Source organism: Chiroxiphia lanceolata, chromosome 15 (assembly GCF_009829145.1).
Source record: "Chiroxiphia lanceolata isolate bChiLan1 chromosome 15, bChiLan1.pri, whole genome shotgun sequence".
Classification (NCBI taxonomy): domain Eukaryota; kingdom Metazoa; phylum Chordata; class Aves; order Passeriformes; family Pipridae; genus Chiroxiphia; species Chiroxiphia lanceolata.
Window position 1 is genome coordinate 9,235,638 of NC_045651.1, and position 20,426 is coordinate 9,256,063.

At 51.8% G+C, this 20,426-nt stretch overlaps 1 protein-coding gene across 1 annotated transcript in view; it reads left to right on the plus strand.

Moving 5' to 3' along the window:
- The window catches only part of STK10 (serine/threonine kinase 10), a 46,765-nt gene that overhangs the window by 16,809 nt on the left and 9,530 nt on the right, over positions 1-20,426 (plus strand). Inside the window, exons 3-9 of the mRNA XM_032703163.1 lie at positions 11,223-11,271; positions 13,731-13,880; positions 15,205-15,277; positions 15,972-16,166; positions 17,173-17,254; positions 18,145-18,279; positions 18,946-19,488. Coding sequence (XP_032559054.1) covers positions 11,223-11,271; positions 13,731-13,880; positions 15,205-15,277; positions 15,972-16,166; positions 17,173-17,254; positions 18,145-18,279; positions 18,946-19,488 — 1,227 coding nt within the window. The remainder of the gene's footprint in view (positions 1-11,222; positions 11,272-13,730; positions 13,881-15,204; positions 15,278-15,971; positions 16,167-17,172; positions 17,255-18,144; positions 18,280-18,945; positions 19,489-20,426) is intronic.

The window sequence follows — 20,426 nt, forward strand, 5'->3', positions numbered from 1 at the left end:
GTCTGAGTGGCACCCTCCTTACCTCCTCTCCCTGCCACCTGCTGTCTGTCTGTGAAGCAATAAAGCTTTCCTCTGCCTCACTATTCCACAGACTGTTGTCTTTCCCAAAGACATGGAGGTCTAAGTCTTCTTCTGCTGGAAAGCTGGGCAGCAAGTTCTGTGAGACTGATATATATACTCCATCCTGTGAACGTGAGTATTCACACTCCTGGCTAGTCACTGTAAATCCTGTTCTGGGGGTTTCCCTTAAAGCAGGGTTGGAAACTGAGTGATTTTTAACCACCACCAAGAATGACTTATGCAGCAGGCAAATTACCATAACCCAGCTGAGTTCAAGAGTGCTTCTACAGGTAGCAACATGACAACCCAAACTAGAATAGAAGCCTTTGTCTGCCACCCTTTATACAGGATAACATTGCATGAAAAGGTTATTGAAGCAATAATATTGCCTGTGATTACACAGTCTTGTCATCTGAACACCATGGAATGCTTTATAAAAGAGACCTGGTGTCATTATCCCAGCTACAAGAGTGGAGACACAGACAAGAATTTGCCTAAAGTTTACCCAGGAGCCTTGGGAATTAGTCTTATGTGCTGAATCACAGTCCAGGGCTATAACCATGAGGCCATAGTTCTATGTAAAGAAAGCAGCAGACAAGAAGCCTGTAGGCAAATCAGTTTTCAAAGCACTTGAAAACTTTGTTTAGAACTGAATTGCAATAAGCCACATTCCCACTTGGCTGGCTCTCCAGGGGAAATGCTAAGGAACAATGTTTGCATATAAGCGAATATTTATGAACTACCTGTGTATGGGAGACAGTGCCTTGAAACCTAGTTTCAGTCTAAGCCCTGAAACGAGGGATAGCTTGCAGGTTTAGACTTCTTTATTTCAGATATAGCCTGAAAGTTGTCATTTGGGAGGGAGGGAGGGATGTCTTTTTGCAGACCTTATGGCTTGGGGTGCTCTCTATTGACTTCAAAGCCCTCACTGAAACAGTTAAATAGCAGTACTCATCTTGTGTGATGGATCCAGGCACCTTGTGTGTGAATTTGGGGATGGTTAGGACAAATAGTTATTTCTAGGGAGATTCCAGGCAGGAGTGGAAAACTTGTAAAGTCTTTTGCCATCCCTGCCATGAGTTGTCCTCCTGGCCAGGAGAGGCTCTGGGGCTGTGTTGGAACTGCTGACTGTTAAAAAAAGACATCAGGAAGCTTGTCCTGGGTCAAACTCCAGCTCTCACAGCGAGCTTTGCCCTTCTGAAATGCATCATCTATTTTAAGTTGCTGACACAAACTTAGGGCACTTGAGGTTGGTGAATCTTTCCACTGAAGAAGCAACTTGTTCCTTTTAGCTATTTGTATTTGAAATTATTTTCTGAGTTCTGCTTCCCACCCGGTAACAAACGCTCTTCATGAACTGAGTGGCCTCTAAATGCTGATTAAGTTGGTGAGAGAAGGGGATCCCAGTGACAGCCCTCCAGGCAGCAAAGGCTTTGCCCCATGCCTGGGCAGAGAGCCGTGGTCTGGGTGTTTTTTCTGGTTTCTATGGCAAAGAGCAGCTCTGGCCTTCATCCCTCTGTCCCTGCTCTGCAGAGCACGACTTTGGGAGCCCAGAGTGCTTGGAGCCAGTTGTGGTCTGTTCCCTGAAGGGGGGCTCATGAAGAAGTCCATGTGTGCTGCGATTAACCCTTCCTGCAGCACTCAGCATCCCAGGTACCCTGGGTACAGCCATGCCAACCCTCTCTCCTCTGCACCCCAGAGCTGTTTGTGTTCGCTGGCTGCGGGTAGTTTGGGATTCTGGATTTCTGGGATGCTGAAAGTCAGGATGCTGAATTCAAGGGGGTTGGATAGCAGCCCTTGTCAAAAGGAACTCAATGCCCTGTGTAGTTCTAGCAAGGGGAAAGATGCTTTTTGCAACATCAAAACCATTTAGTTAAACTGAAAGGAGTTTTAATTTGTTCTGCCAAAATTTCAGTAGTAATGGGAATATTTCTGCCAACTGTTGGGGGTCATTCAAGGAAATATTTTGTCATCTTAGAATGATTTAGATGTGAGGAACTAGTCCCCTAAGATCAGCAGGGAGCTCTGCATTTCACAAGGAATATGCAGTGCTATCTGACTTTGTTCTCCATGAAGTTTTCCTGCTCTGAAGCTCCATAAGCCTTTGGTTCCTTACTTGCTGCCCTGCATCTTCTTTCTTTCCCCCACTCCTTATGGGGGCCAGACTTTTTTTATTTCAAATATTTTTCTCTGTAGATTATTTTGTTCAGAAAAGGGGGCAGAAGGGTTTATTATATTTAAAGTCTCTGAATAGTGTCCTTGTTTGTAAGGGGGAAATTGGCAAGCCTGGAGCACTCTCTTACAGAAAGCTAATTATTCGCTTCCACCTACAGCATACTTGCCATGTCAGGCAAGCATTTGACATTTGTGCTGCTCTGTGGCAGCAAAGGGCTTCTGGTGGCTTCTGTATTGTTTTATGTGCTCTCCAGTGTGTGCTGAGGGCTGGCTGGGAGGGGAGCATGGAGCTGGTGGTTTTTGCAGATACTTGAGTGTTTGTCCCCTTTTGTGTTGGTGGCACAGTGGCCTCGTGGGGCTCTAGGAATGAGATCAGGAAGGATGCTGTGTATCCTCGGTGTGTAACAGGCTGCTTTCATGTCTTGCCCTGTCTTCAGCCCCCAGCAAACAGCTGGAGCAGCTCAGCCTTGCTTTGAATCAGCCCATCTGGCCTATGAGCTACATTAGTGTAATCTGCTCCCCATTTTCTTACAGCCCTTTGGCATGTGTTGGGTGAAAAGCATTGGGCAGGAGGCTGGTGGGGAAAGTGCCAAGTTAAGTGGGTGTAGGAATGTGATCCACCTCCTCCCTCTGCTCCATAATGTAAACTTAATCCTTGGACTTCAGTCGGAGCAGGGCAGGCTGGCTGAGATAACGGGGAGACTCAACACACTTGCAAACAGAACTGAACTGGTCAGCACAGCCCTTGATTTTAAAGGAGGGAGTGGATCTGACCAAATGGTATTTAAAAGCCAAGGTGGTGCTCCACAAAACCAGCCCCTGTGGTCCTGCACACCTCTGTGCTATGAGGGGGAGAGGGGAGCTGCTCCTGGAAGATCTGATCCGGCGTTGTTTGTCCTGCCTCCTCTTGCTGCAGACAGGACAGTGTAGCTTTGCTGTTAACCACCAGAACTTGGGTTTGATGTCACACAGATGGGGTCAAGGACATGCCCCTTAGCCCTGACTAAACATGGCTTCTGTGCCTAAATATATCTCCGTGTTCTTTCCACCAGGGAGGAACAGCTCTGTCCTCTGGCCTTTGTGTCACTCAGAAGCTGAAGCCTATTCCTCAGTCCTGGGAGGCAGAAATGTGTCTAAAGCTTTTGTTGGAGCCATGAGGATGCTCAGCCCATCAGCCCAAGGGACACAATGGGTTGGAGGGACAGGAGATGGAGCCAAGTGGCTCTTCACTCCATGCTCACGTGTTTGGAGGCACTGGGTGCTGGTGAAAGCCCAAATAGATAAGTAGGGCTGGATATGAGCTGTTCATGGGGAGAGTGCCTGGCCTGCTCATGTGTCTGGGCCACAGGTGGGCTGTGGAGATGGTGCTGGCATCTCAGGGCACATATGGATGTTGTCTGTGTCCCAGGTGGCCCCTCTGTGTGCAGGATTGGACTCTGGCCACAGAGTGGCTCAGGATGGGGTTTGAGGTCTGTATCCGTCATTTATCTGGGCAGGTTTTGGACAAATGACCATCTATGTTCTTTGTGCTATGCTTTGTATTTGCTGCAGCCAGTGTTACTGGATCAGGGTCGTCCCCTCCACGTGATTTGTGCAGATCTTGGCCCCTGCTCCAGGTGCTCCTGACCTTGTCGGAGTCCTCTCACTGCTATGGTAACGTTCAGAGTTGGAGCACAGAGCCAGCTGTTGCCTCTGTCCTTTATTTTCCACATCATCTATATTATGGGGCTTAGCAGTAGTGTGGAAAGGCCACCAGCAAGCTGATGGGTGACATTCATCCTGAAGAACTGGATGGGAAAGCAGGAATTCAGTAGCCAGTGAACCACCACTGTGGGTATTGGGTCGGGAAACTTTCTGCAGTGCTAAAACCAGGACCGAGGGGCTGTAGGAAGATGTTTTCCTGGACTTGCTCAGTCTCCTCTGCCTCTGAGTCAAGACCAAAAGCCCTGGAGACCGTCTGGGCTCTCAGCTTCCCACCGCTCCTGCAGGGCTTGGGAAGGAGCTTGTCTCACCCGTGGTGTGTGATCCAGATGCTGGAGGGGAGACCTGCCTTGCAGTGACTCCTCTGTTGCAGATGGGGAGGTCTAGACCATTTCCTCCTGCTCCTCCTGCCTTGCCCCTACCACCTGCAAGGCCAGGGGAGTCATCCTATGCTATGGGTGCCATGGTGCTGGTGTGGGCTGTGTGAGGAGCCTCCAGGAAACCCAGTCCTGCTCTGGCCTCAGTACACTGAAGGGAGACTCTGTGCCCGTGCCAAAGCCAGGAAATATTTTGAGTGGGTTTGAGCAGTGCACACAGGAGGTCTGTTCTCAGGTGAGGCTCCTCCTGCACTGCCAGGGAGGGGTGTGAGGTCTCCTACCTGTGTTTGCTCCACAGGGGTAGAGGAGCAGGAGGAAGGCACGAGGCTGGGGCTCCTTTCTGGCGGCAGAAGGGCAGTACCAGGTTTCATGGCCAAAGCCTTCACCCTCAGCAGCTGTTGTGCAGGGACCTCAACGAGCTGCCTCTGTGGGTCTGGGGGCTCTCTGAGAGGGACCAACCTGTTCCTGTCTGGCTGCAGGGGCAGCAGCAGGGGCTGACTGAGCCAGGGGAGGGCTCTGAAGCCGCAGAGGCAGCGGCTGTTACTCAATGTGTTCATCTGTTGAAATCCAGGCGGGGGTATGTGCTCTGTGGTTTTCACCCGAGGTGATGCTGCCTATGTGGTGCTGCCTTGGTGGCTTTCTCGCCTCCCAGCCACCAGTTTTGCTGCAGCAGAAGGAGGATCCAGACTTCTCCCTTTGGGCAATCCCCTTATGGAAAAGCTGCTTCTGCTTGCTAAAAAGCAGCTTTGTAAAATTCACTGTAAGGGGGTTTCTTTCCCTCTTCCCTCCTCCCATGCCCTAGCATGAGCAAGGTCAGCATGGCAGCATCTGAGCCCCTCCTGTCGTAGGGCTGAGTAAGCTGGTGGCTCCTAAGTGAGGAGGCTTTGGAAGCAGTGTCCATCGCCTGGATACACTGGGAGGAAGGGTGGGCTTCGGCTCACAGCACTGCTGACTCAGCACATCGACCAGCACACAGCGTGACTGCAGTGACAGGCAGTGTGGGGAATGCACAGCACCTGGAGCATGGAGGTTTTGTAGGTGGGAATCTCTGTAATGGGAGTCCCTGTAACTGTTCTGCACCACCCTCCCCACCCACCCTCACACTGGGGCAGCTCATATCTCTCTGCAGCACCGGGACAGCTGGAGGCAGCCAGGCTCTGGTTCTTTCTCTTTTCCCTTTCACTTTGTTGCATTTTTGCTGAATGCAGAGGATTCCTGTCCCCCACCCCCCTGCCTCTGGATCACGGGAGCTGTTGTTTTTGTTGCATTTCTTCTGCTTTTCCTGTAAGTGGGTGGGCAATGCCAGGAAAGCCCTGCTCTCCCTGCTGCGGGACCAACACAGGCACATCTGCCCTGGCTCCTTCCTCCTGCCTCTTCCTCCCGGCTCTGCTCATGGGGGACAGCCCAGGGACCCACTGTGATCCCCATGCAATGGCAGCACCACACGAAGCAGGATTTAATTCTGATGGTGAGTGTGGCTGGGGCCATCCGTGACACACCTCGCTCCTTCTCCATGCCCCGCTCCATCTTGGAGAACATCAAGATGGAAATTGCTGCGAATGGCAGCAACCCCCCTGGGATCTTTGTGTCAAGTTGACCTTCTGGAGAAAGGGAAGATGGAACAGGTGTGATGGCAGGCAAGGAGGGAACCTGAGAGCATTTCCTTCACTGGCTTCCTCTGTAAATGGAGCACAGTTTACTTTACCAAATTTACTTTTCTTATCTCCCCAGCACCTCTGCGCCAACACAAGGTGGGAGAGCTGGTGGCTGTGCTGGAGGGTGCTTCCTGCTGTGGGTGACAAGGACACCTCTAAGTTGCCCCAAAAACGTGGCAGAGCCACGAGGCTGCACGTGGGCCATGGCGGCAGCCGCAGCAGCAGGATGCTGTGGGTTACCTTCTCCCCAGCAGCGGGCAGCTGCTTCAACAAACAAAATGAAACCCTCTGCTGCAGATTAGGAGAGGAAATTGCTGAAGTACTTCAGTTTTAAAGCAGTTTCTTGGCCAGGCAGGGTGGATCTGGGGGCAGGTGGATGCTGGGGGCCCTGATGCCCAGGGCTGGGTGGGAAGGGTGGGTGGTTACAGTGCTTGGCACACTGTGCACGCACAGTGCTGGGTGCTCTGGAGCACCACTGTGACCCCAAAGTGATTGGGTTCTTAAAAATGCAACTGCACAAGCAGCAAAGTCACAGGAAAAGCCTGCAGGCACCCATCACCTCCAGTGACTTGGGAACAACTGGGCTGCCAGCCAAGGGCTCCTCTGTCCTAAGGGGACCTGGTGGCCTCCCTGTACTCCATGGGAAATGCCTGGCTGCTCAGGGCTGCCACCCCCGAGATGAGCTGCCCCCAGCTTTCCCAGCTGATGGCTTTTGTTTTCCACCCCCTCTCCCTTTCTGACTGGAAGAGGCATTTCTCCAGCACTGCCAAGGGAAGGTTCATGGGCCCCTGCCCTCTGACATGCCAATGGGGTGAGTAAGAGCTGGGCTGAGGGTGCGTCCTCTCCTCTTAATTGGGTTTCAATTGCAAACCCTGTTCAGGGACATAAGCTGTTCCACCCTTGGCGACTGTGCAGTGTTTGGTAAAATTATCTTTCAAGATAAGCCTTTTGTATTTTTTTTTTTAGTGTTATAGAAGGGTCCAGGAGTTCAAACACACTCAAAAGGCAGGACCAGTCCTGCCCAGGGTGGGCGGAGTAAGTAGGGTCTGGGTCCCACCTGGGAGGACCTTGGTACCTGGGCAGGAGACACTGCTCCTGGTTTGTCAGACCCAGATAATGCACTGGGCTCTGACCCATCCTAGGTTTATTGTCTAGGTTGGTGCCCCTCTGGTCCTCAGGTGAAAGTGCTGGAGGGATTCTCCTGGCACAGAGCCCAATCTGCTCTCTTAAGCTGTTAAATCATATAATGCTTTTTCATAACATGTAGTGCTCCCTTGCTCTGGTACAACTTGAAGACCTGTGTCTTTAAGAGCACTTCATTTAAGCCATAGCTGTTTCATACATATGTATGTACATTTATTCTCCTGGGCAACCCCAGGCTCACTGGACTTCACTTCCTCTCCTCCCAGGCAGTCACTTATTACTTAAGCAACCCAGAAAAGTCCCCCTCGCATGCCCTGCTCCCACTTGGGCTTACCAAAATGTTCCCAGATCCTGCTGTGCCTAAAGGCAGGATTAGGATGAGCCATGGGAAAAATCAAGGTCACCAGCAAAACCTTTAACTTGAGTGGACTTTCAGATTTAAGTTTAAATTTAACTTTGCCCACTGCAAAAGTTTCTTGAAAGGGAAAGATTTTGTGGCTTCTGCATGCAGACCTCTTCATTCGTGCTGTTTCATTAAAAGTATAGGAGAAAAGGCACAAAGGTTTTGAGAGGTAGTAAGAGTAGGTTCTTTTCTCTGTCTACAAACCAGCTGCCCAAATCTGCTCCTGTGCAGCTAGAGCATCCCTGTGGAGTTCCTTGGCCGTGGTGTCAGAGCTGGGGGCCCTGTCTATGTGTCTGCAGCTGTCAGTTGGTCATGTTGCTCAGATAGCTCAGAGATGGAGTGAATTTTGGTGTGGTTGTAACTGCCTACAGACTGAAAACTAAAATGTTGATAGTGTGTAATCCCTGGGATTTGTAAGAGCTTTGATGTGGCAGCAGGAGGGAGAGCTCCTGTTGTTGCTGCATGTCCCACCAGCAGCCCGGCGCAGCAGAGGGGCTGGGCAGCCTTTGGCAAGGAAGTCCCAGGATTTCTTGTGTGGAGGAAATAATTATAAACAGGATGTTTGCTCCAGTCCCATTCCAGGCTGCTCGCTGTAGACCTCTCAAGGGGTGCTGGACCCCAAGCAGAAGGAGGAAGAGGAGGTGTGGGTGCTCCCCCCAGTACTAATTACTGTGAAGGAGCAGCTTTTGGGATGTCAGCAGTGGGGCAGAGCCCCCCCTTGGGCCTCATATCTCTGGTTCACAACACCAGAGGAGCTTTTTTGGGACAAGGTGTGTGAAACCACTGTTTTGCAGCACTGCTGTGGCTCCTCAGTGGGCCCCATGCAGGGTCCCAGCTCTGCAGGTCTCCGGGGGATGACGAGGTGTCCGAGCACAGCACAGGGAGCAGCCTGGGGCAGTGTTGGGGGTGAAGGGCAGTTGGCACTGTCACTAGAGCAGTTACTGCTCCAGAGGGGCTAGGGGACACCTCAGTGAAGGAGTAGTCAGCCCATATAGCAAAGCACGTGGAAACAGCCCTAAGAAAAGAGTTAAATGATCTTCCCAACTTGTTTCTCAGTGACAGACTGCCTGCCCCAGGGTGTCAGAGACTATCCCACCATCCCCTTCCCTCCTGTGGGTCTGGGGACGATGCCTGCACAGCCTCTGCCCTCTGTGAGCTTCCTCCATCTCCCAGCTCACACACAGAGATGGCAGTGTCCTGCTGCCACCAAGCCTGCCTTTCTACCTGCTTCAATGGTAAAACGTTTCCCAGGTTGGCCCTGCTCCTGGAAGGAAGCGTGTGTGGAGTGTGATCTATGGGATTGCCAGCTGAGTTTTTTTTAATAGTATTTTCTGTGCTGAAACAAGCTCATTAGTTTTTTGGCTGTTCTGTCTATCTGGCCACACCCATGATTATTCTTTGGCATCTCTGCCCTTGTTGAAAATGCATAATTTTAAGTTTTCCATGTTTCCCATCTTCCCAAAGCCTGAGTTGCAGCTTGCTGTGCCTGCATAAACATACGTGGTCATGCTGGTTCAGATGGGCCAATTCTCCTTATTTTCTCATTGCTAGACTGTGAACCTGAACGAAGTTTTGTGAGGTGAAATGCATCCCACGCAGATTCAGAGTCACGTGTGTTGTGCTTGGCCTTTCCCCATTTAAAAGCTTGATGTGTCTGACCTGAGCACGTTTTGGCTGTGCCAGATGTGACCCTGGTAGGAAACCTCAGCCCAGCATCTGCTTGGGGGGATAGATCACTCACTCTGGGCTGGTCTGGGCTAGTGGCAGCTTGGATGGTTTGGCAGAGGACATGTCCCACAGGTGGGATCATGGTATCGCTGTGCAGAGGTTCCATCAGCAGGGTGGCTGAGCCAGCAGAGGCACATACATCCCCTCACCCTCAAAGGAAGGGAAAGCCCTTGGCCTCCCAGCTGGCAGGTTGTCACCAGTATGAGGCTTGTCTGAGGTTTTTTTCTGGTGCTTTGGGCTCTGAGGAGCCCAGGAAAGGCTGGTGTCTACTGGTGGTGTTAGTATGCTCTGATAAATGTGATGAGGAACACTATAAAAAGTATTGATTGAAATGAGCCTTTTAGACCTGTGCTGGGGTGATGATGGGGCACAGGGCTCCAGTGCAGTCTCTGCCTGGGGGGACCATGAGAGGAGGCAATTCTTGCCTTTCCATTTGCTAGTGAAGCTGCTGGTTCTCTGATTCAAGGTAGTAATTCAAGCAAGAGAAAAAAAGAGTGTAATATGGGCCACTGGTGCGAGGGCTCTGCTGGCCCACTGACATCCCTTCTGCCAAACTCCTGCTTGAATCTGTGTCAGGTGTTCTCCAAGTTTGCAAATGGTTCAAATGTCTTTCCAATTGCTTCTCTGCATCTACCTGTTTTAAATGTTTCACCAGCCCTGGCCTCTGGTATATTCTTCTCCACTTCCTCCAATGGTGCCTGTGTTTATCATCTCAGCATTGTCTTCCTCCCAACTCTTGGACCTGCACTGATTCTTACAGAGCAATTCCAGGTTTCCTGCATCCCAGCGCCTGATTCTGTTCCCCTTCCTCCTCCAAAACAAAGCAGTTGTATTCCAGTGTTGTCCAGATCAATAACAGCCTTTCCCTTGCCCATGTGTAGGAGCTGCAGGACTGAAGGGTTGGGATGTGGCTTTACTGGAGCTGCAGGATTAGGCCATGGGAAAGAGGGAGCTTGAACCTTCTACCCTCAGCTCCCGCTCCAGTGCTTAGAGCTGTGTTGAGTAGCATGACCTCTACTTGAAGGGCTTAGAGAACTGTGCTGGTAAACAAACTGCCTTTGGTTGGCTCAGGCGCTGTCCTCGGAGTAAACTCTGACATTTCACCTCTCCGGTATGTTGCCCTGTGTCACCTCAACAAGGAGAAGAGCTTGTCAGAGAGGTGAAGCATCTCTTGTCCCTTGTAATCCCTGGCTGCTTGAAATTGTAATCTGTTTATCTGAGCAGCCCTGGCTGCCCCGAAGGGGAGCAGGGAACGGGGGCCAGCACTGGGGCAGCTCTGGCTGAGTCTGTGTAGAGGTAAGGGGGAAGGGGACAATGTGGAGGGGATGGCAGGGCACAGGCAAGCAGGTATGTGGGACTGGCAGGACTCTGTGCATGTCCCTGGGAGAAAAACAGCATCAGTCTGGTGAATGTACTCACCCTCTTTATTGACAGTTTCCTCTCAAATGGTTCAAAATCAAGGGAGCAATGAACTACTGAGCAATGTGGGGAAACAAAAATAGTTAAAAAAAAACACCCTAAAGACACGACAGCCCTCCCCATCCCTCATTTGCCAGAGAAAATCCTGCCTGATTTCTCCCAGCCACGTCAGCTCCCAGCTATGACAGCTATCTCATCCTTTTGGCAGGGCTGCTCGGTGGAGCAGCCCCGGCTCCAAAATGCACCGGGAAGAGGTGTAAACAGAGAGGAAGGTGGAAATACTGAAGTCGGCTGCTTGGGGTGGCTGCTCGGGGTGGGTGTCCAGGTACAGGGCTGCTGGGGGTGTTCTGACCCCAGGGCTTGAGCGATCCTTGGTGCTGGGAGTGCCCAAGGGATGTGTCCTGGGGAGCTCCAAAGCCTCTGCACCCACGGGTGGTGTTGAGGGGCAGCTTTGCCGTGCAGGGAAGCAAATCACACGGTTATGTCTCCTCTTCCCTGCCCGGTGGCTTTTCTCGGTGAGACACAGACCTGACTTTAACTCCTCTCTCTTTGTTCCCCCAGATCATGATTGAGTTCTGCCCGGGCGGGGCGGTGGATGCCACCATGCTGGGTGAGTGCAGCGCCGGTGCCGGGCTCTACTCCGTGCCCAGGGCGATGCCTGAAGGCATTTCCAGCCTTCTGGCTCGTTCCCAGGGGCAGCCTTCAGACAGATGGCAGGCGTGGGTGCCCCAGCTCCTCCACCTGCCCTTTCTCTCCCATGAGTTTGCCTATTTTCATACCCGGAGCAGAAGGTGTGGCAGCCCTGGGGTATTTTTTGAGCTACCTTAATGTCCTTTTGTGATTTAAATGCTGCTGGGATCAGCAGATCACAAGGCATGGGGAGAAGGAAGAGTCTGGCTGGAGGGGAAAGATGATTTTAAATATTTATCTGTTGGGGGCATTGGGTGCTTGGGATCCTGTTCCCACAGCTTCCTGAGAAGGGCAGCAGGGCTGAGATGTTTAATCTGGGTGTCTGTCATGATGAATATCCCAAGATCTTTTTGCTGACTTCTCCGTATGGTATCAGTCATCTCATGAAGCAGCGAGCACCTAATAAACTGCAGTTTGCAGTAATCCCAGGAATCTTTCAGTTTTTAACTCTTCCTTTCCACACACAGGGAGCTGCTGGGACCAGTAGTGTGTGGGTGTACCCCAAAACAGCCCTGGCTGGTGCTACAGCCCCCCTATGCCAGGCCTGTATGGACCCCGGGGGGGGGAGGGTTGACGTCCCTTTTGCGTGGAGAATGGGATGCTCTGACATCTTGTCTGGAGCCCCTGGGACAGACCCATGTCTCCCTAGGGGTTACTCCCTTTCAGCCCTGATATTTCCAAAGGCCTTGCTTTCTATTTATCTCCAGTAGGCAAATTTGTCATCTTTGATTCAGCCCTTAAACCTTGGCCCTCCTTTAGGGAACTTCTTTAAAGCAGGTCCAAATCACTACATGAAAAAGTACATTTTCCAAAGTGATGGAGAAATTATGCCTTCCTCACAGAAAACCTCAACAGGGTTTTTTTTACCCATCTCCTGGGACATGAAAATCCCCCTGAGCACTGGTGGGTCTGTGGCTGTGGCAGTCAGTCTGTGGAGGACCTGGGAAGGGGCAACATAGGAAACCATGAGCAAGTGGGCTGGCTATAGCACTGTCACCCCCAAGGGAGGGACAGGAGGAGCTGTGAGCTGGAGCTTAGGAATGTTCCCAGCATTAGTAAATTCAGAGTTGCTGAATGCTGCCTGTTCTATCTCCCCATCCCCACCAGCAACTGGTGTTTTCCCGTTTAAATCTTTTGTACAAAACCTGTGGCCCACTGCACCTTGCTTTTGCCAGATGCTCCAGGGAAAATGAAAATAATCAGCTTCCCCCAGAGGAAGGGAGATCTTGGTGAGGAAGAGGAGGAACAAAGTGGCTGACCCAGCATCCCCCAGCCTGTGGCTGAGATCCTCACTCTCAGTCTGTTGCAGTTGCTGGGGTCCCTCCCTCAGCCCCCATCGTGGCCATGCAGTTTGGCAGTTGATGCTGTCTAAGGCTGGATCTGCTCTGCCTCAGCCTCAGAGCTGCTGGAGGAGGGATCTGCAGTGCAAAGGGCTTGCAGAGGGAGGGAGGGAAGCTCAGGAGATGCTAACCATCTGGAAGTTTGATGGTTTGCAGAGCTGTCGCCTTGGAAAGCGGTCTCAGATGGTGGAGGTGGCCCAGCAGAGCTCAGCAGGGAGGTCACACCAGTGATTGCATGTCCCTTCAAGCATCAGAAATAGAATCAGAGAATCACAGAATATCCTGAGTCGGAAGGGACCCACTAGGATCATCAAAATCCAGCTTCTGACCCTGCATAGGACAGTCCCAAGAATCCCACCACGTGCCTGAGAGCGTTGTCCAAACTCTCCCTGAACTCTGGGACAGACAGCAGGGTATGAACTGGTGCAATGGTACCCAGGGCTACCCAAAAAACCAGCTCAGAGCAGTGGGTAGGGACAACCCTACCCTTTCCTTTGGGAAGTGGCATGTCCCTCATGGGGTATAGGGGGGTAGAGTGCATCTCCATGGCAGGGATAGCTCCCTGGGGAACGAGAGCATGGCTTTGTATGGAGCTCCTGGGTGTTCATGCCTGCGTTTGACCCTGCTGCCTGCAGCCAAGTTCATCTCCCTCCTCTCTACAGCAGCTGGGCAAGATCCAACTTGTGTGCAGGGACTTGTTTCCCAAACTGTCAGGGAACTTGTAGTTCAGACCCCCATCACAGGCACGCCTGGTTCCCCCTCTTTGTCCCCCTTATCCTCTGTTCCAGAGCCAAATGCCCCAGCTGTACATTCCCAGAAGGGAGCTATAAACCAGCAACTCCAAGAGTTGGGCATTCTGCTGCAAGTGCTGGCTTAGGGAATAAATTACCTTAACAAGCTGATTTGCATTGTCTCCTGCTGCTCTGACACATGGACAGTGGTTTTTCAATGGTCTGCTGGGTAACCTGTGCCTTGCTGCTGCTCAGGTGGAGCATCGTTCTCTCCCTGTCCCGTTTAACATCCCTCTCCCTCCCCGCAGAGCTGGACCGGGGCCTGACTGAGCCTCAGATCCAAGTGATTTGCCGCCAGATGTTGGAAGCCCTCCATTACCTCCACAGCAAAAAGATCATCCACCGGGACCTGAAGGCTGGGAATGTGCTCCTCACCCAGGATGGGGACATCAAGCTTGGTGAGCTGCCCAGCAGGCGCTTGCTTGGCCAAGCTCCCCTGAGAGAGCAACTGTGGGTGATGGTGCTGCCTGGGGCCGTTCCGTGCTGCACCCAGGACAGCCACATGCTGCTGGAGCTGGATTGTAGTGTTTGGCTATGCCTGAGTGGGAGGGGATCGAGGGATGCTGTCCTGCCTATGGGACACCACTGCTTGTCTGCTGGCTGAGAGGTGCAGGCAGGAGGATGGGAAGACTTTGTTCCACGGGAGGCAAAATGTACCGAGGCTCCCCAAGCCACAGCCATGCTCAGGCCCTCCTCGATGGATTTTTATTGCATGAATTTTTTTTAATCCCTCTTTGAACTTGATTTTTGTGCTTTTTGGCCTGCTGAGCATCCTGTGCAGGGTGCCAGTTGGCAGGGCTGGGAGCTGGAAGAATTCCTCTTATCTGCAGAGCAGGTTTGGTGGTGACAGGGTGAGTTTTGCCAAAGGGTTGCTTTGCCAACTCACTATGGGTTTGAGTTAAATTGGCATCCAGCAACCTGCTGGGGAATGAGAAAGTAAATTTGTCTATATGAACTGGTCAGAAAGGTGCAGATCTCTGCTGGATTCTCCTGAGGGGTGCCAGCAGCTGTTGGGTATTCTTGGGTTGTGTCTGTGGGTGCAGATGGAGACCAGCCAGACTGGGAATAGAGAAACCTTCCTGTGACCATGTACTTCACTGTAGTAACACTACTGGCTTGTGCCAAGTGTGGCCCACAGTCAGGGACACCCTGAGCTCAGGGTGCAGATGGGTAACATCTCCTCCAGCTGTTATCAGGGCTGTCTCAGAGAGCAAACTCACCTGGAGTGGGCTCGGTACATTTTACAGGTCTTCCTGATTTGATTTGGGTTGGGTTGGCTTCAGCAGCTCTCTGCAGAAGGGACAAAATCAGGGAGAGGCATCATGCAGTGGCTGCTGTGCACAGGACTGAAGGGAAAGAAGGAATGTAACAGTGCTTTGGGTTTTCTGGTGTAAAATGAGACTTTTTGCCATGAAATAGCAGTTCTGAAAGTATCTGCTTTTGTTTGCAGAAAAGATCTTGACTTCCTTCTGGATGTGTAAGGTTTGGCAGGGGTGGCTTGTCATGTCTCTGTCTTATGGTACATAGGAGAGGAAGGTCCTGGGGTTCACGTACCCAAAACCAAATTTGATTTCTGATGCTCAGTTGAGGGGGCACAGCATGTTGTATCGTGTTCTTGCCTCAAATAAATGTTTGCTTTTCAATCTGCATTTCAGCCAAGTGTGCTAATTCAGAGGGGTCTTTTAGTTTTCCTACAGCATCTAATGTTACTGCTCTTTGCAGCTGACTTTGGAGTGTCTGCCAAAAACATGAAAACCTTGCAGAAGCGAGACTCTTTCATTGGGACCCCTTACTGGTGAGTGACCTGCTTGTTATGAACCTTGAGTCCGTGAGGGGCTTCACTCCTCTGAAAATCAGGCTTGCCAGAAGTGAGGATCTCGTGGCCTTTGGGATATGTTGGTGCCTTACCATGGGTGGGAGGATTTTTACAAGGAGCCATGGCTGCAATATCTGCATGTGCAAGAGTTTTCCTTGCCTGAATGGAGCTGTGAGCAGCCTCGGTGGTGTGGGAGCACTGCGTGGTGTCACGGTGGCCTGGGCCGGCCGAGGCTTGACAGAGCAAAGGGACACGCGTGTGCTCGTGTGTGTGCTCTCCCTGCTCCCCCACCTCAGGGGCTGGGGTGGGCTTTGGAGCGACTCCAAGCACATGGGAACGACTCCTCGCTCCAGAAACACGATCTCTAAATCACCCGACTTGCTGAGGGAATGGAATCGTGAGGATTAATTTATTGTCTGAAGCAACATCCGCGCCAGATGTCAATGGCCTGGGGGTTTCCATGGGCTGTCTCCGTGTCTGTGGAAGAGGGAGGGAGGGGGTTGGACCCCTTAGAAAAGATGCTGCTGCTTCTGAAACCTGGAACTAGGAGGAAAGGCTGTTTTTATGTGATGCTGTGGATTATTTAAAGTCTTTAATTGCTGCTGCAAGGCTCACACTGTGCGGCAGTGGTGTCATCCCTCCCCATCCCTGCTCCTTGCTCTGCCCCTTGCAGGATGGCCCCGGAGGTGGTGATGTGTGAGACCATGAAGGACACTCCGTACGACTACAAGGCAGACATCTGGTCCCTGGGGATCACACTGATTGAAATGGCCCAGATTGAGCCACCCCACCACGAGCTCAACCCCATGAGAGTCCTGCTGAAGATCGCCAAGTCCGACCCCCCCACGCTCAGCTGCCCTTCCAAATGGTGAGGCATTTGGGCCAGCAGAATGCAGGTTTCCCAACTTAAAGAGAGGAAAAAAACCCAGTCATTTTTAGCAGTTTTGTTTAATTTGAGAGCCCAATGTAGAATTCCAGCTGTATTTTAGGTCCAGCTGTGTGTTAGGGGCTCCGAAGGCACTGCTGGCTGAGGGGAGACTCTCAGACTGTGCTGACAGCATGCAGGCAGCACGGGGGGAGCTGCTGCTTACCCACAGGTCCCCCTGACTTGAGGGGTGATCCCTTGGCTGTTTTCAAAACCTCCCATGTGTATGAAAGGCAGATTTTTCTCTAAACTTGGAGATGGCTAAGAGCTCCAGAATTTCTGGAAAGCCACTTCTGCATTTAAAAGTAAACCAATCAGTTAGTTTTAATTTATTTATTTTTAAATCATTATAAAACCTGCTGTGTGATAGCCAGTAACAAAATACTGGGAGAGCACTGGAGTCACAAGTGTTGTCACAGCAGTGCAGGCAGGACCCCACCACTTCCTCTGGAGTTTCCTCTGGAGCTGCTCCGAAGCCAGAAGCAGATCAGGGACATGCTCTGGATCTCAGAGCTGTGCTTTGCAGGCTGAGGGTGCCCTCCTATGGGGTTCCTGGTCCTTCACAGCCATCGTTTCCCAGTGTGGCTGTGGGGATGACTCCTGGAACATCCTTGTCCACAAGCAGCTCCAGCCACAGGCTCCCTTTGGAGAGTACCTGCTGGTGTCCTCTCCTGCCTCTGCCTTGGCCCTGGGGAACAGTGGCTGGGGCTCAGTCCCCACCATCTGTTGCCATCATAGGTAAGGCAAAATCTAGTCTCTCACTTGGCCACTTTGATGATTTGCTTACAAATAATCAGGATAACTGAACATTGGGTTTCCCATGGGAGTGCAGAGGGAATTACGGAGAGCTGCAAGCTGGGACATAATCTGGAAGAAGGATCAAGCAGAACCCTGTGGCATTCAAGGCCTTTCTCCCTCCTAAGCTTCTCACCAACAACTGTGTTTTCAGGTCCCTGGAGTTTAGAGACTTCCTGAAGAAGGCACTGGACAAGAACCCAGAGACCCGGCCCAGTGCTGCCCAGCTGCTGGAGGTAGGAACTGGCACCAGCCCCTGGGCTGGATCTGTGGCCCCAGACTGGTTTCAGATTATTTTTGTCTTGTTTAGAAAGTTCATAGTACTTTTTAGCCACTAGAAAGGTTCAGCAATGTTTTTCCCCTTGGAGTGAACTGCAGAGCCCCTATGGACAGCAGCTGGAATAGAAATGGTTCCCGTTGCCTAAGAACATCCATCTGGCAGCCAGCTTGGATGATACCTGATTATCCCAAATTTAAATTCAACTCCTGTCTTTTCCTCCTGTCCCTTTTCAAAATAATAGCAAAAACCTGGAAGGTGCTGTTCTGTGCTGACTGCAGCTCTCTCACCCTGCAGCACTGTCTGCACACTCCCATCCATGCTGGAGTCCCTGAGAGACCTGAGGGACTCCACAGCCTTTTGCTGAAGCTCAACACAAACACCCCGCTGTGTGCACTGAATGATTCTAGCCTGAATTCAATTAAACCTTCCCCCAGGCTCTGTTTGCACCCAGGGATCCTGCAGACTGGCTCTTGCCCTGCTCCTGCTGGCATTCTGCGGGCTCAGATGCTGTGTGGGGAGGGGGAACGTCCCCTTGTTTAAATTCAGCTGGTGCTTTTGTGGGGGAGATGTTGACATAAAGCAGCCTTGCAGAGCACCAGGCTCTGAGCATCTGTGTGCAGAGTGTGTGTTTAACCTCAGCACCATGTTCTCTCTTGTTCTCCCTTGTGCCTGTCTGTAAATTCTTCTGGGGGGTTAAGCCCGGTGACACTGGAAAGAACCACATCCTCAGGTGGTTGCAGTTGTTTTACAGCAAGAGGTGGTTCGTGCCCGAACTGTCACTTGGCCACGAGCTCACAAGGTCTGGTTTTGGTCGCCTTACACACGTGCACTGTTCTTGCTTTTCAGCATCCCTTCGTCAGCAAGGTGACCAGCAACCGGGCCCTGCGCGAGCTGGTGGCCGAGGCCAAGGCTGAGGTGATGGAAGAGATTGAGGAGAGTCGGGATGAAGCAGAAGAGGATGACTCATCGGAGTCTGCCTCGGTGAGCACTTCTGGCATCGTGCTGGCAGGTTTGCCAGTGTGGCTGTGGTGGGAGAAAGGGCTCAGCAGGCTGAGTTTACAGCTGTTCTGAGCCCCATCAGGTGGAGGCAAAATGGTTGCTTGGCCAGGGAGGGGCTGTTTTTCAGTGGCTGCCAAGGGCATGGAGAAACAATGATACCGTGGGTGACCCAGTGCCCGCTCACAGGAGGGGCTTAAAAAAAAAAAAAAAGAAAAATAGGCCTGATAGAGGCTGGAGAAGCTGGACAAATCTGCCCCTGAGCTGACCTCTTTGAAGAGGACATCTCAAAGCTGCCTGGGTAGCCTTGCTGGGGGAACATGCCTCGACCTCCCTCCTCTGTGGCAAAGGGTGGTGATTAGTCCCTGGTGGAGTTAGCCATGGGGAAAAAAAGTGCTTGATATGCAAACCCCTAGGCTGCTTCTTCAGAACATGCAGATTCTGGAGTTTTTTCACCGTGCTTTTTCCTTCCAGATAGTGTCCACAGTCCTTGGGGCCACAAACCTGGAGAAAGTAGTATCTCAGGGCAGATGTCCTAAAAGGGAAGATTTCCTCCCAATAACTCTTTAGCTGCGAGTGGCTTTGGTCTGAAGTGTAGGGACTTAGAGCCCTTGCAATTGTGTTAACATCTTCCCTTCCCTGTCTTTCCAGCCCCCTGGTAAGCACAAGCGGGACCCCTCTGAGGTGAGTCAGCTGAGTTTTGATGGGGAGAAGCCTCCAGACTCTTCCTTGCCCAAAGCAGTGAACGGGTCTGTGGGGATTGGCAAGAACACCACAGATGGACAGAGCGATAAAGTCTCAGACGAAGGGATAAGTAATGACAATGACAAATTGGAGAGCAATCACTCCACAAAAACCCCCGCCAGCTCTGCCGCCTCAGCCACCCAGGACAAGCCAGACATCATCTTGCAGCCTGGACATTTGGATAACTCAACGGAGGGGAACAAGCAGCCCAGGGCAGGCAGCAAGGAGCGGAAGAGCATTGGGGAGCGACCGGAGAGCAGCCACCTGGAGAACTTCACAGAGGAGAAACTCGCCAACGGGAGCTTGGATCCCCCGGCTCCGCTACCTGGCAGCCGGTCCAAAGGGGACTCGGATTCTGGCAGCACTTCAGCCTCTGAAAGCATGGACCTCACCATCTCCTTGTCTGCTGACCTGTCCCTCAACAGGGAAAGTGGCTCCATCTCCCTGAAGGTGAGAATGGTGGGCAGGGGGTGTTGGAGAACACGGGGCTAACAGGGAGGGAGGAAGGCCTTCTCTAGAAAAGCCTTCAGCAGTGTGTTTTCCCTGTCTGTGAATTCACTGTCCCAGCTGGGCTCAGGCCAGCACAGCAGATACTGCTGGGTGAAGCTGTGCCATGGGGACATGGCATGTCCTCAAGTGAAGGAGAAGCTCTTGGTGGAGCTGCTGCAGGTTTATGTGTCCTCTTCTGCCCTAGGTCAGTGAAATCTAATGGAAGTCTGATGTTTTGTAGCTATTTTGGGGCCCTGGGAAGTGTGAAATAACCATGCCACTCTCCTAACTGTGTATGACTATGCAAGTGTGAAATCCCAAATGTGATTTCCTGAACTTTATCCATAGCCATCACTCTGCTGCTCTTTCCTAGAACACCTGGCCCCAGGAGAAAGTTCATTTGGGCTTGTGCCGCTCTCAGTTTTTCCAACCTGCCATACATCTGGCCTGGTTTGTGTCAGCAGTGACTTGCACAGAGACCTCCCAGGCTTCTTGGCTTTTACTAAAGCTTTCTGGAGGCTGGGAATGCTTGTGAGCCAGAGCTGGCCAGGTCAGCATGGCTTAGAGGAGGAGGAGAAATAACTAGAATGGTATTTGCTGAGCTTCAGGAGAAGAAATGCTGTGACTTAAGGGGGCAGAGTGATGTGTTGCACAAGATCTTTATCAAATTGCCTGCATGAGTGATGGCTTCCCGGCACAGAAACGTGCTGGGAAACCACTCTCAGCAAAACATTCCTCCCCTCCTGCCTCCTGCTGTGACCACGAGAGCCAACATCCTCCTCAGGAGCCTGCAATCAGTGTGGTTCCCTGATGACAGAAACATGATGCTCTTGCATATCAATTTACCCCTTTCCCAGGACACCTGGTCTCCTTGGGGCCAGCCAAAGAGGAATACAATG